We start from the raw sequence: 13770 nt of genomic DNA, 5'->3' as shown, positions 1-13770 counted from the left end.
GGCATGTGGGATCCTCCCGGACCGGGGCACGAACCCGTGTCCCCTGCATCGGCAGGCGGACTCTCAACCACTGCGCCACCAGGGAAGCCCCATCTTTATATATATATATATGTATATATAAATTTATTTATTTTAGTTTTGGCAGCGTTAGGTCTTCGTTGCTGCACACGGGCTTTCTCTAGTTGCAGTGAGCAGGGGCTACTCTTCATTGCGGTACATGGGCTTCTTATTGCGGTAGCTTTTCTCCTTGCGGAACACAGGCTGTAGGTGCGGGGGCTTCAGTAGTTGTGGCTCGCAGGCTCAGTAGGCGCACAGGCTTAGTTGCTCTGCTGTATGTGGGATCTTCCCAGGGCTCGAACCCGTGTCCCCTGCATTGGCAGGCAGATTCCTAACCGTTGCACCACCAGGGAAGTCCCTGGCCATCTCTTTTGGTGGTGGGTTGGAACTACTTGGAGTTTTCAAAGACATCGTATTTCATATAAATAGAACCGACTACAATGTAATGAAAATATGTTCTGCTTCTTTTAATACTGAAAACCATTAACAGAGAAATTAAACTACTTTCAGAAAAGAAAAAACAAACTGAAGAAGAGACTGGAACAAAAAGGAATAAGGCATCTCAGGAGCAGATTCGGTCCGTGTACCCTTCAGTAACCAACACACCCACAACCGTGGGCCTTCCTCCACCTCCCCAGGTCTGATCATCAATCCCATCCTCCACTCACTTACCTGAGGTACACATTTCCTGTTTCTCTTTTCCAAGTTTTCCTCAAGTCAGTAACAGGTGCATTTCACAGTGACTGTTGTTAGTCTGTATATAACGATTGTTACTGATTAACTTGCTTTGGCAAAGTGTTTCCTTTGTCATGGTAAATTGGTCACATTGATGAGAAGCCATATCCAGGTAAAGTCCAATCATTTACAGGTGATCACCATGTGTAACATTCCAGGTCAGACCACTCTAAGAACTTCTGGTCTGTGGAGGTAGATAGCTTGACTCCATCTTTCGTGAATACCTGACACCCTCCTGCCCCCCACCCCCGCTTGCTTCCCATACTTCCTATTACAGATCAGGCAACTTTCCCATTATGAAAGTGTTCTGCTGCAACTCAGTCAAATCAGACCACTGTGGAGAGAGGAGATTAGAGTTAAACAAACCTGTCCTCTGTTTTTCTGTTAGCATCCAAGCCACTGAGAAATACTGTGGATACACCAAAGAGGACATGGTTCTAATCAGATATATTTTATTTGAGCCAGTTTAGAATAGGGAATTCTGAGCCACTACATGTCTTGCTCACTACTTGTAGCAGACTATTATTTCTTTGGAAGAGGCGATATTTTGAATCCTCAAAATGGCCCCGGGTTCTCTAGTGATACTTGAAAACCCATAATGTTTGTGGTTTGTGGTAGGCACCGTTCTCTATATGCAATGCTATCTTAGTTATTTTTTCACTCTTTTTATTTTCTTTAGTCGTTTAAGTGAGTAGAGGACATATTTGAATTTATTATTATATTTTAATCTATCCCTCAAATGTTTCATGACAATGTTCTCATCCTCCATGGCTCTGTGTTGCTCTTGCTGAGGACATGCTTTAATTCAGAAAGATTATTTTGTTTATAATGGATGGTCTAACTTCTATTCCTGTTGTCTGCTACCTTATACTAAGCTTTACTAGATCATTACTGTTTCCTTTCCATTAAGCACTTCCTTTCTAGCCTGACTCCAGGTCCAAATATCTAGGAAGGTTGTGTGGCCCAATGTTATGATTGAGGTTTCACTCAGAGAAAGAGACTTTGTATTCCCTGCTCAAACTTGTAAGTTTATTTTCCTGTTTCTGTCCAACACAGAACCAGAAAACGCAGGTCCAAAGTAAGTAGCTGCCAGGAGAAGTGTTCTGCAAAAGGGCCCAATGACAGTGATGGTACTGAAAGCAGCAGAGCCATTTGAATATGAGTCACCAGAAGGGGGGAAAAACACAATGTTTCATGCTACAGTGGTTACTGCAAGTCAGTTTTTCCAAGTGAAGGTTTTTAACACCAACCTTAAAGAGAAATTCACAAAGCAGAAGGTCATTACCATATCAGATTACTTTGAATGCAGAGGAATCCTGGAGATAAACAAAGCATCGTCTGTGTCTGAAGTTGGTCTTGATCAAAAGTCTGAAGTTCCAAACAGCATTCTCAAAAGAGCAAAAGAAACTCCCAAGATGGATAGTCTTTGCAAGCAAGCATGGGGAACATTTATGTCTGGGTTGTTTGTGTTATATCAGGTAATCTCTTAAAATTGTTTTTCATTTTCTCCATCAGTGCCTGAAATTGAATGTCTTCACTTGCCAAGCCCTGCTTACTGACTGAATATTGGAACTCAGTTCTCAGTTCTCTTTCTTGACTAGAGATAGGTGGTCAAGTCTGCCACATAACAGGAAATGGGATTGGGTGGCCTGTTAGCATTCTTCTACCCAAGATACCTCCAAGCAAGTCCTTGAAAAGATTCACCAAGAAACCTTGTCATTTCTCCAGTTATAATTAGATGGTCTCAGACACCATGAACAAGGACTGAGCAGGGTAAAAATCAATATGCACATTCTAATAATTTTATCTCAGAACTCCACCGCAAATTCATCACTTTCTTTTTACTTTGAAGAATGGATTGCCTTACTCAGATTGAATTCTGGTTGTGACATGCATCCAGAGTAATAAAGAGATTGGCTTGTATTCTCCTGAATACATATACATTCAACAGTTAGGCAAATGATATAACGATTCAGTGCCGTCTCCTCTAGATTATTCATTCATTTAATCAGTTATTCATGAACAACTAATTGAAGAAATATTGTATTGCATGGTATTTGGAAAATATGGTAATCTAATTCCCTTATTTATCAAAAACAAAGGCATAGAGAGTTTTACTGATATGTCAATTTCCAAATTCAGGGTACTGGAGAATATGATACCTTAAATCCCCCCTAAAATTTACAGACTTCTATGAACTCAACTTACATCTTATATAATTGACTGCTTCATAAACCTGCATAAGTGTCTCCTAAGATAGCCCCTGAATTTACCTCCATTACTTTCTTACACTATCTTTGAGACCATGCCTATAAATGCAATTATAGAATTGATGAGTCATAGCTTACATGAGCGAGACATACAGAGTGTGAACTGTGAGACCTACATCAATGGAAATAAGATATTGGAGAAGAGTGAGTAAATGGAGAAGGTAGAGAAAAAAAATAGTGAGTTACCAGAACCTAACCTGTTATATAGATTTTTTATAATCTATTAAATGAAAAGTTAGAGTCAATGTTCATTCATTTCTGCATAAAGAGAGGAGCCAAAAATGTCCATCAGGGATTTCTGATTCCCCTGATTCCAGTTGTTTTAAGGAAACAAAGCTGCCCTTAAGGTGGAAGCAGTAGAAAATAGGAAGAAAACTCACTGTTCTAGAATTGCCAGATAGAAAACATCTAGAACAAGAAAGGCAAAAATAAAAAATCAAGATAATAAAAGGAAAGTTCTCAGAGAAGACCTTGCCAAAGCCATGCATACCTGTGCCTATAACTGCCTTTTTATAACTGTGTTTATTGTGTTACAAGGGTCTTTCTCATACATTTGGAGGTTACTATATTTTCAGGCACTGAATATTAAATTTCTGTTGCAGAAAAAAGTAAATAAGAAGAACATAATCTATGAAATACAGGATAATACAGGAAAGATGGATGTTGTGGGGAATGGAAAATGACACACTATCAAGCGTGAGGAAGGAGACAAACCGACTTTTCTGCTTTCAACTGAGAACAATTGACTGGAAGCTGAAACTCACATGTGGAAATCACAGCTTCATCCAGGTGGGAACTGGATGGAGAAACATTAGTTTTCCAGAAAGGCAAATAATTTTGTCTGGGTTTTGAGATCACCAGTTTCTATATTCTTACATATAGAGTCTAGCAGGTGGGAGGAAAACACAATGTTCTTGTGTTCGTTAGTAAGTGGAGGATTTTTTAAAGGATGTGAGGAAATGACATTCATATAGATTTCAAAAGAATTTGATACTAGTGCTAAATAATGAAATATTTGAAGACATTAGGAAGGCAGGGGAATAATTTCACATAGTGGTCAAGAGCAGGGCTTTGAATGGGACTGACCTGATTTGAATCCTGGCTTCAGCATTCACTAGTTGCCTGGTATTGGAGAAACAGCTTAATTGGTCCTCCAAAAGGGTCAAAGTCTCTATCTCATAGGGTTGGTTAAAAGCTAAGTGAGACAATACATATACATTATCTCACTGCCCGACACAAAGTGAGAAATTAATCTGCATTAGATACTATTGTTTTTTTTCTCAGCAAAGTAAAGACATTGGAAAGAGTTCTAAGCCAAGAAAATGACACATGCATGTCCTCAAAATTGTGAAACAGCATAATGAGTTCTGAAATTCAGTAGATGTGAAAGATTATGAGAGATGAGACTATGGGAGACTATTAGGACATGAAGTGTGGGTGAAGGGAGAAAAATGAGCAGAACTTAATGTCAACTGCTAGGATCTCATTGTGTCTTTCTTATCTCTCCTTCAAGGTCGTCAAGACTAAGAAGATAGGAAGGACCAATCAGTTTTCATTTAATTCTGAAAGTTGAAGAGGAGAGCCGCCCCCTTTAAATCTTCAGGGGGCTTTAATACTGATAGTCTTAAAGTTGAGACATATTTAAACAATAGATTCAGTAGACATAGCCCAGCACATTAAAAGCCTTTTATACCTGATCTGTGGATTAGGTTACTTTCTTTTATAAAATTTACGTATTATCTAAAATGTTCATCATGTAAAAAAATAAAATTTTCTTTTTTAAAGGTCATCGTTCTCCAAAAGTACTGGATATGGTCTCTTTATTGCAGAAGTGAGCCTCTTGGGGGTAGTTGATCTGTGTACTATGAGCCATACAGGGTGGGGCACACAGAGCCTCATCAACATTAGGGTCTACATTCTGAATGTGATTTCCATAGGACAAGGCCCTAACCAGGGCCAGCCTAAAGTGATGCAGTTTGGTCTCACAGCCCATGTTCAAATCTATAAGCCCTGTGCCCTGTGGCAAGGTTTATTTGGTCCACACAAAGAGTTACTTTCTGCAACTAAATCCCCCAGAAGGGGAACATTTGTGTAATTGGTTTCTCCGGAGGAGGCACCATTGGTGATTGACACAAAGGTACCAATATTTGCAAGAAGCTTCCCTATCCTTGGCTGGTGTGGAATATCTAGTCCCATTTCTCTGATTTGTAGGTGCACTCATTATTAGTTTTCCAACTCTATCTAATTATTCTCACATCTTAAATGTGTGGATTCCAGACCCCACATAAGGACATGCAATGAGCAAAAAGTAATGAATAGTGAATTAAATCTATTCTAAGTGACAGTAAATGTCACCTAAAAAATTAAATATCTAAAATCAATATTTAAAATATAACTATCGACTTCTGTTTCTGGTGATTGCAGAGTAGTTTACCACCATAAGCAACAATATTACTCAATAAAATTACATGAGGTGAGAGTTTTCAGTCTTTAAACAACCGGCGGCACAAGAATAAAATCCCTGAGAGAAGGAAAACTCAGAACATAAGCTTTATAATTGCCCAGGATCTCTACCTTGGAGGATTTCCTGATTGCAGGCCAGTAAGCAGGTGTCAAAGTGGAGCATGACAGTCACACCGGGTGAAGGGGTAAATATTAGTTTTCATGGTACCTAACTATCTGGAATCTGGAGAGAAGGGAGCTATACAGAGCACTCATTGACTGAGTCCTGGGTTGCACATAAAGAGGGTGAGACAAAATGAGGTCCACCACAGAGCAGCCCCTAGGAGTTTGAGAACAGAACAGAAGGACAAGAGAGCAAACAGTGCAGGCAACATTGAATGCTGCCAAAATAGAGACACATATTTAGCACCTGGGCATCAAACTAACAAAATTGAGAGGTTGTTAATTAGGAGTCAACTTTATACAGTAGACTAGTAACTACTCTAGAACCTTCCTAACAAAGCCAAAAATCAAGCCTCAACCTACTTCAGGAAAAAGAGAGTGTCTGAGTTGTTGTTTTTTTTCCAGCTTTGTTGAGATATAATTGACATATATCATTGTGTTATATGTGAGTTATGTACAATGGGATTATCTGATACCATTGTATCTTGAGAAATGATCACCATAATAAGATTAGTTAACACTTTCATCACATCACATAATTACCTTTTTTTGATGATGGTATTTAAGAGACACTCTCTTAAAAACTTTCAAGTATATAATATAGTATTGTTAACTATAGTCACCATGCAGTACCTCAGATCTCCAGAATTTATTCCTCTTATACCTGGAATATCATACCCTTTGACTAATATTTTCCCATTTTTTCCAAGCCCCTGTCCATGGTAACTACCAATCTATCCTGTGAGTTTGTTTATTTTAGATTCCACCCTTAAGTGAGATCATACAGTGTTTGTCTTTCTCTATCTGACTTATTTCACTAAGCATAATCCCCTTAAGGTCCATCCACCTTGTCACAAATGGCAGGATTTTCTTCTTTCTCATTTCATGACTGAATAATATTTCACTGTGTGTGTGTGTGTGTGTGTGTGTGTGTGTGTGTATACATACCCATATATGGATGGGCAATTGTATTGCTTCAACACTTTCGGCTACAGGGAATAATAATGTAATGAACATAGGAGTGCAGATATATCTTTGAGACAATGATTTCACTTCCTTCAGATATATACCCAGAAGTAGGATTGCTGGATCATACTGTACTTTTATTTTTAATTTTTTGAGAAACATCCATACTGTTTTCCAAAGTGGCTGAAGTAATTTAAATTCCTACTAACAGTGCACTTTTCTCCAAATACTCCCAGCATTTATCTCTTGTCTTTTTTTAAACTTACTTTTATTGAAGTCAGGGAGAGTGATTCTTTCAGCCCTGTTCTTCTTTCTCAAGATTGTTTCAGCTATTCAGGGTCTTTTTTGTTTCCATACAAATTTTAAAACTTTTTGTTCTAGTTCTGTGAAAAATGTCGCTGGTATTTTGATAGGGATTGCATAGAATCTGTAGATTACCTTGGGTAGTATGGTCATTTTAACAACATTGATTCTTCCAATCCAAGAATACAGTATATCTTTCCATCTCTTTGTGTCACCTTCAATTTCTTTCATCAGTGTCTTATAGTTATCAGAGTACAGGTCTTTTGCCTCCTTAGGCAGGTTTATTCTTAGGTATTTTATTCTTTTTGATGCAATGGTAAATGGGATTGTTTCCTTAATTTCTCTTTCTGATATTTTGTTCTTAGTGTAGAGAAATGCAACATATCTGTGTATATTAATTTCATATCCTGCAACTTTACCAAATTCACTGATGAGCTCTAGTAGTTTTCTGGTAGTGTCTTTAGGATTTTCTATATACAGTACCATGTCATCTGCAAATAGGGACAGTTTTACTTCTTTTTTTCTCCCAGTTTGGATTCCCTTTATTTCTTTTTCTTCTCTGATTGCTGTGGCTAGGACTTCCAAAACTATGTGAATAAAAGTGGTGAAAGTGGGCATCCTTTTCGTGTTCCTGATCTTAGAGGAAATGCTTTCAGCTTTTTACCATTGAGTATGATGCTAGCTGTGAGTTTGTCATCTATGGCCTTTATTATGTTAAGTTATATTCCCTCTATGCCCACCTTCTGGAGAGTTTTTATTATATATGGATGTTGAATTTTATCAAAAGCTTTTCCTACATCTATTGAGATGATCATATGGTTTTTATTCTTCAGTGTGTTAATGTGGTGTATCACATTGATTTGTGGATATTGAAAAATCCTTGCATCCTTGGGATAAATCCCACTTGATCACGGTATATGATCCCCTTAATGTATTGTTGAATTTTGTTTGCTATTATTTTGTTGAGAATTTTTTCATCTATGTTCATCAGTGATATTGGCCTGTAATTTTCTTTTTTTATGATATCTTTGTCTGGTTTTAGTATCAGGGTGATGCTAGCCTCATACAATGAGTTTGGAAATATTCCTTCATCTGCAACTTTTTGGATTAGCTTCATAAAGATAGGTGTTAACTCTTTTCTAAATGTTTGGTAGAATTTTCCTGTGAAGTCTTCTGGTCCTGGACTTTTGTTTTTTGGGAGTTTTTAAGTTACTGATTCAATTTCATTACTATTAATTAGTCTGTTCATCCTATATTATAAAGGTAGAGTAAACAAAACAATATGGTACTTGCACAAAAACAGACACATAGATCAATGGAACAGGATAGAGACCCCAGAAATTAACCCACACAAATGTAGTCAATTAATCTATAACAAAGGAGGCAAGAATATACAATGGAGAAAAGACAGTCTCTTCAATAAGTGGGGCTGGGAAAACTGGACAGCTACATGTAAAAGAATGAAATTAAAATATTCTTTAACACAGTATACAAAATAATTCAAAATTAATTAAAGACCTAAATGTAAGACTGGATACTATAAAACTCCTAGAAGAAAACATAGGCAGAGCAATCTTTGGCATAAATCGCAGGAATATTTTTGTGGTCTATCTCCTAAAATAAAGGAAATAAAAGCAAAAATAAACAAATGAAACCTAATTAAACTTAAAGGCTTTTGCACAGCAAAGGAAACCATCAACAAAACAAATGGACAGCCTACTGAATGGGAGGAAATATTTGCAAGTGATATGACCAATAAGGGATTAGTATCCAATGTATATAAACAGCTCATACAACTTAACATCAAAAAAAAACCAAACAACCCAATTTAAAACATTTTAAATGGGCAGAAGAACTGAGTAGACATTTTTCTAAAGAGGAAATGCAGATGGACAACAGGAACATGAGATGTTCAACATCACTAATGATCAGGGAAATGCAAAACCACAAGATATCACCTCACACATGTCAGAATGGCTATCGTCAAAAAGAACACAGATAACAAATATTGGAGAGGATGTGGAGAAAAGGGAACACTTATACACTGTTGGTGGGAATGTAAATAGATACAGCCACTGTGGAAACAGTATGGAGGTTTCTCAAAAAAAACCAAAAATAGAACTATCATATGACCCAGAAATTCCAACCCTGGGTACATATCAAAACAAAACAAAAACAAAAACACTAATTCGAAAAGATACACGAACTCCAACGCTCATAGCAGTATTATTTACAATAGCCAAGACATGGAAACAACCTAAATATCCATCAACAGATGAATGGATAAAGAAGATGTGATACATATATAAAATGGAATACTACTCAGCCATAAAAAGATGAATTTTTGCCATTTGCAGCAACATGGATGCTTTTTTCTTGTGGTCTTACAAGATCTCCTCCTGCACTGCCACTCTGAGAACAGTGAAGGAGGGAGAATTAGCTGGATGACTCACCTTTTTATTTGAGCCCAATTTAAGGAACTTTGGTTTTTACTGAACCACATTTAAGTTCACTGGATAAGAAAGTTTTAATGTTGGAACTTCTTTCAGCTATGAATTTGTTATGAAAGACTAAACGAAAATAGGCCTGCTACCATTCTTCATTTTGAATAAAATATTCACAGGAGGCAATTGTGCAGTTTCCTGACTGCACAAAAGCTACATACATTTTTGGGCAGAATTTCAAAATCACCTTATAACTTCAAAGCCTCCGTCCCCGGGAGGAAAGAAAATGAGGGAGGAAATTATCTCATGGCACAGCATGACATAGCCAGCACTAGTCAGCTTTTTAAATGATTTAAACTAGCACCATTTTTCATTGTAATCCTTCCAAATACATTAGTTTCTCAGTCTTTTTCAAGATTACAGCATTCTGCATTTTAGTCTCCAGAGATTTTTACTAATTTATCTTTCTCCTCTTACAAGCCAGTGATTTCTGCATTTCTAAAATATCTCAAGATCAAGACTACTGTGGAGGTTCGTTCCACAACCTCCACAGTAGTCTTGAGTCTGGTTTTGGCACCAAAAAACAAAACAAACAAACAAACAATGACTACTGTGGAAGAAGTCCAGTGAGGTTAACCTGTGGGGATTTCTGTAGTGAAAGATCTGGGCACCTAATTAGTAATCACATGTTCACAAGGGCATTTTTTCTTAGTAAAATTTTTTTTTTTTGTTTTTCTTTTGCTCCATTTTCTTTAATTCATATTATTGTGCTTGAACCTCAAAATTGTGTCTCATTTCATTTTCTACAAAAAATAACTCCAATTATGACTTAATCAAAGGCATATTGAAAATTAACTACACTTTAATCTTTTGCTTCTACAGGGGATACTTGGTGAATTTGACACTATTTCTTGCCTCAAGAAATTTTCTGTCTTTTGTTTTCCTGGCAGGGAGTAGGGAGAGAAATATGAATCATCCATAAGAATACAGGTGACGACAGCAATGGGTTCATTCTGTTAATTGAGTCTCTTTCACACTTCTTCCCTTTGCTTACTACTCAAAGTTTCTTCAATACACTGTGTTTCCTTCTGCTTTAGGATTTTCACAAACCAAACTTGGTCAAACCTTTTCATTGTTTGAGTTCCAATTTAATGTCTCCTCCTCAGGAAATCCTCCTGTAGATCTCCTCTTTGGCTAGAAGTCTTCTCGGTGTTTACTTGTATAGGATCTTATTTATTTTTCTTTTCTACAAATTGCAACTACTGTAATTAATATGTGTCATTTCACCCACACTATAAGTCACAAGAGTAGAGCTATAAACTTTGACTTGTGTACAGGGCTGGTGGTAACTTTGTGCAATTATGTATAATTACTGCCACCTTGAGGCCAACTCTAAGATCTACACCTCCTCACTTCAAATAGCTGAGGAAAATACAATGCAAGACAGACACAATCAGTCCCTTATCTAAAGTTCTTTAGAAACCACATAACAGTTTATAACTGTATAGCACTATGTGGGTACATCATCACTTACATTGTTCTCTTTAGCCTTCATAGAAAACATGTTAGAGAAGCCATGTGTTTTTTCATTGTATTTAAAAAAAATTGTGTTAACTGGCTTATAACAAGTTTCATGTGTACAACATTATGTTTCTACTCCTTTACATGCTACAGCCTGCTTACCACCAAAAATTTAGTTTCCATCCATCACCATACTGTTGGTATAATTGATCCCTTTAAACCCTTTCACCCTTCCACGCCATTCCTCTCTGGTAACCACTATTCTATTCTCTATATCTATGTGTTTGTTTTTGTTTGGTTTGGTTTGTTCATTTATTTTGATTTTTTGTTTGTTTCTTTGTTTTCTATATTCCACATATGAGTGAGATCATACAGTATTTGTCTTTCTCTGTCTGACTTATTTCACTTAGCGTAATACCCTCAAGGTCCATCCACGTTATTGCAAATGGCAAGACTTCATCTTTTTTATAACTGGGTAGAATTCCATTGTGTATGTGTGTGTGTGTATACATATGTATATATACCACATCTCTTTTTATCCATTCATCCCTTTATGGGCACTTATGTTGTGTTCACATCTTGGCTATTGTAAATAATGCTGTGAAGAAAATGCAGATGCATGTATCTTTTCAAAATAGTGTTTTTGTCTTTGGATAAATACTCTGAAATGGAATAGCTGGATCATATGACAGTTCTATTCGTAATCTTTTGAGGAATCTCCATACCGTTTTCCATAGTGGCTGCAGCAATTTACATTCCCACCAACAGTGTATGAGGGTTCCCTTTTCTCCACATCCGTGCCAACACTTGTTATTTCATGCCTTTTTGATAATAGCCATTCTGACAGGTGTGCGGAGATATCTCATTGTAGTTTTGATTGCATCTCCCTCATGATTAGTGATGTTGAGCATCTTTTCATGTGTACTTTGGCCATCTGTATGTCTTCTTTGGAAAAATGTCTATTCAGCTTCTCCTCTCAGTTTTTTAATTGAGTTGTTTTTTGTTGTTGAGTTGTATGATTTCTTTACATACTTTTATTTTTTATTTTTTTATATTTGCATGAAAAATAACTATTTTCTAAGACAAAAATCTTTAGCGGCATTGTTTTACATTTTTGCAAATGTCTTCCGATGTCTGGCTCGATAGAAGACAGCTGAATCCTCGTATCTGCTTCTGTGTTCAGTCTGTTGCCACGTGTTGTGCTGGTTGAAGTATGAGATGAAAATCCAGCTACGCATAGATGACAAGGGTGAAAAGGGAAGGACCCTCTGAAAGTGCCAGGGAGACCACCAAGGGACCCTCGAACCACACTTTGAGAACCACCATTTGACACTTCACAGGGCTGTTGAGGAGGCTATGGATTATATTAGTGAAGGGTAGCTAGGGTTGGGGGAACAACCTCCACCAGAACCACATGGCCAGAAAGGTAGAGAAGGAACAGTTTTCCAGCAGAGTGGGGAGCTGTTCCGGAAGGAGAGAAGGATGCGGAGCAGACAAGATACAGAGACAAGTCTGTGACCTCTCCTCCTGCAGGGCTTGGCACTCATTCATACAGTTTATTTCCTGCTGCTCAAGCTCTTGGGTTGCTTGAAACAAGAGATCCGGCCAGAGGTGTCCTGAGGTAAGAGGGTGAGGGCTCCTGAAGTGTCCCTGGGGCCTGGGGACAGGACGCAGCTAGGTCTGGGATCGTGCACCATTGAGGACTCTACTTCTCCGTCCCTACACCTCTCCTTCCTGCTCCTTCCTCACTGCAGGCCGTTTCCCTCCATTTCCACAGCCTGAGAATAGTTCTGCCAACAGTGCCCAGTCTGCATGTTCCATGCCGGCGACCCAGAGAAAGATGAACCTCATCTGCCTTAGTTCCAGTCACACGTTTCTTGGGAAGAAATCTGACTTGTCTAGCTGGGGTCTGGAGGCCACCCCTGGACCCATCAGCTGTTGCCGTGGCCTAAGATCAAGTGGTTCACACAGGGCAACTCCCGTTGTTAAAACGTGGATGGTGGGCCTAGGAGAGATGGGCAGTTTCTGAAAAAAGAAGGTTGGGAGCAGAGTCTGGCAGACTGTCATCATAATGCATAGAAATCTCTTGCATTCCTATACACTAATGATGAAAAATCTGAAAGAGAAATTAAGGAAACACTCCCATTTATCACTGCAACAAAAAGAATAAAATACCTAGGAATAAACCTACCTAAGGAGACAAAAGACCTGTATGCAGAAAACTATAAGACACTGATGAAAGAAATTAAAGATGATACAAACAGATGGAGAGATATGCCATGTTCTTAGATTGGAAGAATCAACATTGTGAAAATGACTATACTACCCAAAGCAATCTACAGATTCAATGCAATCCCTGTCAAACTACCAATGGCATTTTTCACAGAACTAGAACAAAATTTCACAATTTGTTTGGAAACACAAAGGACCCCGAATAACAAAAGCAATCTTGAGAAAGAAAAACGGAGCTGGAGGAATCAGGATCCTGGACTTCAGACTATACTACAAAGCTACAGTAATCAAGACAGTATGGTACTTGCACAGAAAGAGAAATATAGATCAAGGGAACAGGTTAGAAAGCCCAGAGATAAACCAATGCACATATGGTCAACTTATTTTTTATAAAGGAGGCAAGAATATGCAATGGAAAAAAGACAGCCTCTTCAGTAAATGGTGCTGGAAAACTGGACAGCTACATCACAGCAAGATCCTCTTTGACCCACCTCCTAGAGAAATGGACATAAAAACAAAAATAAACAAATGAGACCTTTTTAAACGTAAAAGCTTTTGCACAGCAAAGGAAACCATAAACAAGACATAAAGACAACCCTCAGAATGGGAGAAAATAT

The 13770-nt window shown here is 37.8% G+C and overlaps 1 protein-coding gene across 1 annotated transcript in view; it reads left to right on the top strand.

The window, feature by feature from the left end:
• Positions 1-4635, top strand: part of MNDA (myeloid cell nuclear differentiation antigen) — a 6550-nt gene extending 1915 nt beyond the window's left edge. Inside the window, 6 exon segments of the mRNA XM_055083884.1 lie at positions 568-734; positions 1849-1873; positions 1876-2270; positions 3665-3774; positions 3776-3851; positions 4576-4635. Of these exon segments, the coding sequence (XP_054939859.1) occupies positions 568-734; positions 1849-1873; positions 1876-2270; positions 3665-3774; positions 3776-3851; positions 4576-4635 (833 nt within the window).
• Positions 4636-13770: the final 9135 nt, after the last annotated feature.

The sequence above is a fragment of the Physeter macrocephalus genome, chromosome 4 (genome assembly GCF_002837175.3).
Source record: "Physeter macrocephalus isolate SW-GA chromosome 4, ASM283717v5, whole genome shotgun sequence".
In the NCBI taxonomy this organism is placed as follows: domain Eukaryota; kingdom Metazoa; phylum Chordata; class Mammalia; order Artiodactyla; family Physeteridae; genus Physeter; species Physeter macrocephalus.
This window is presented reverse-complemented; position numbering and strand designations above follow the sequence as displayed.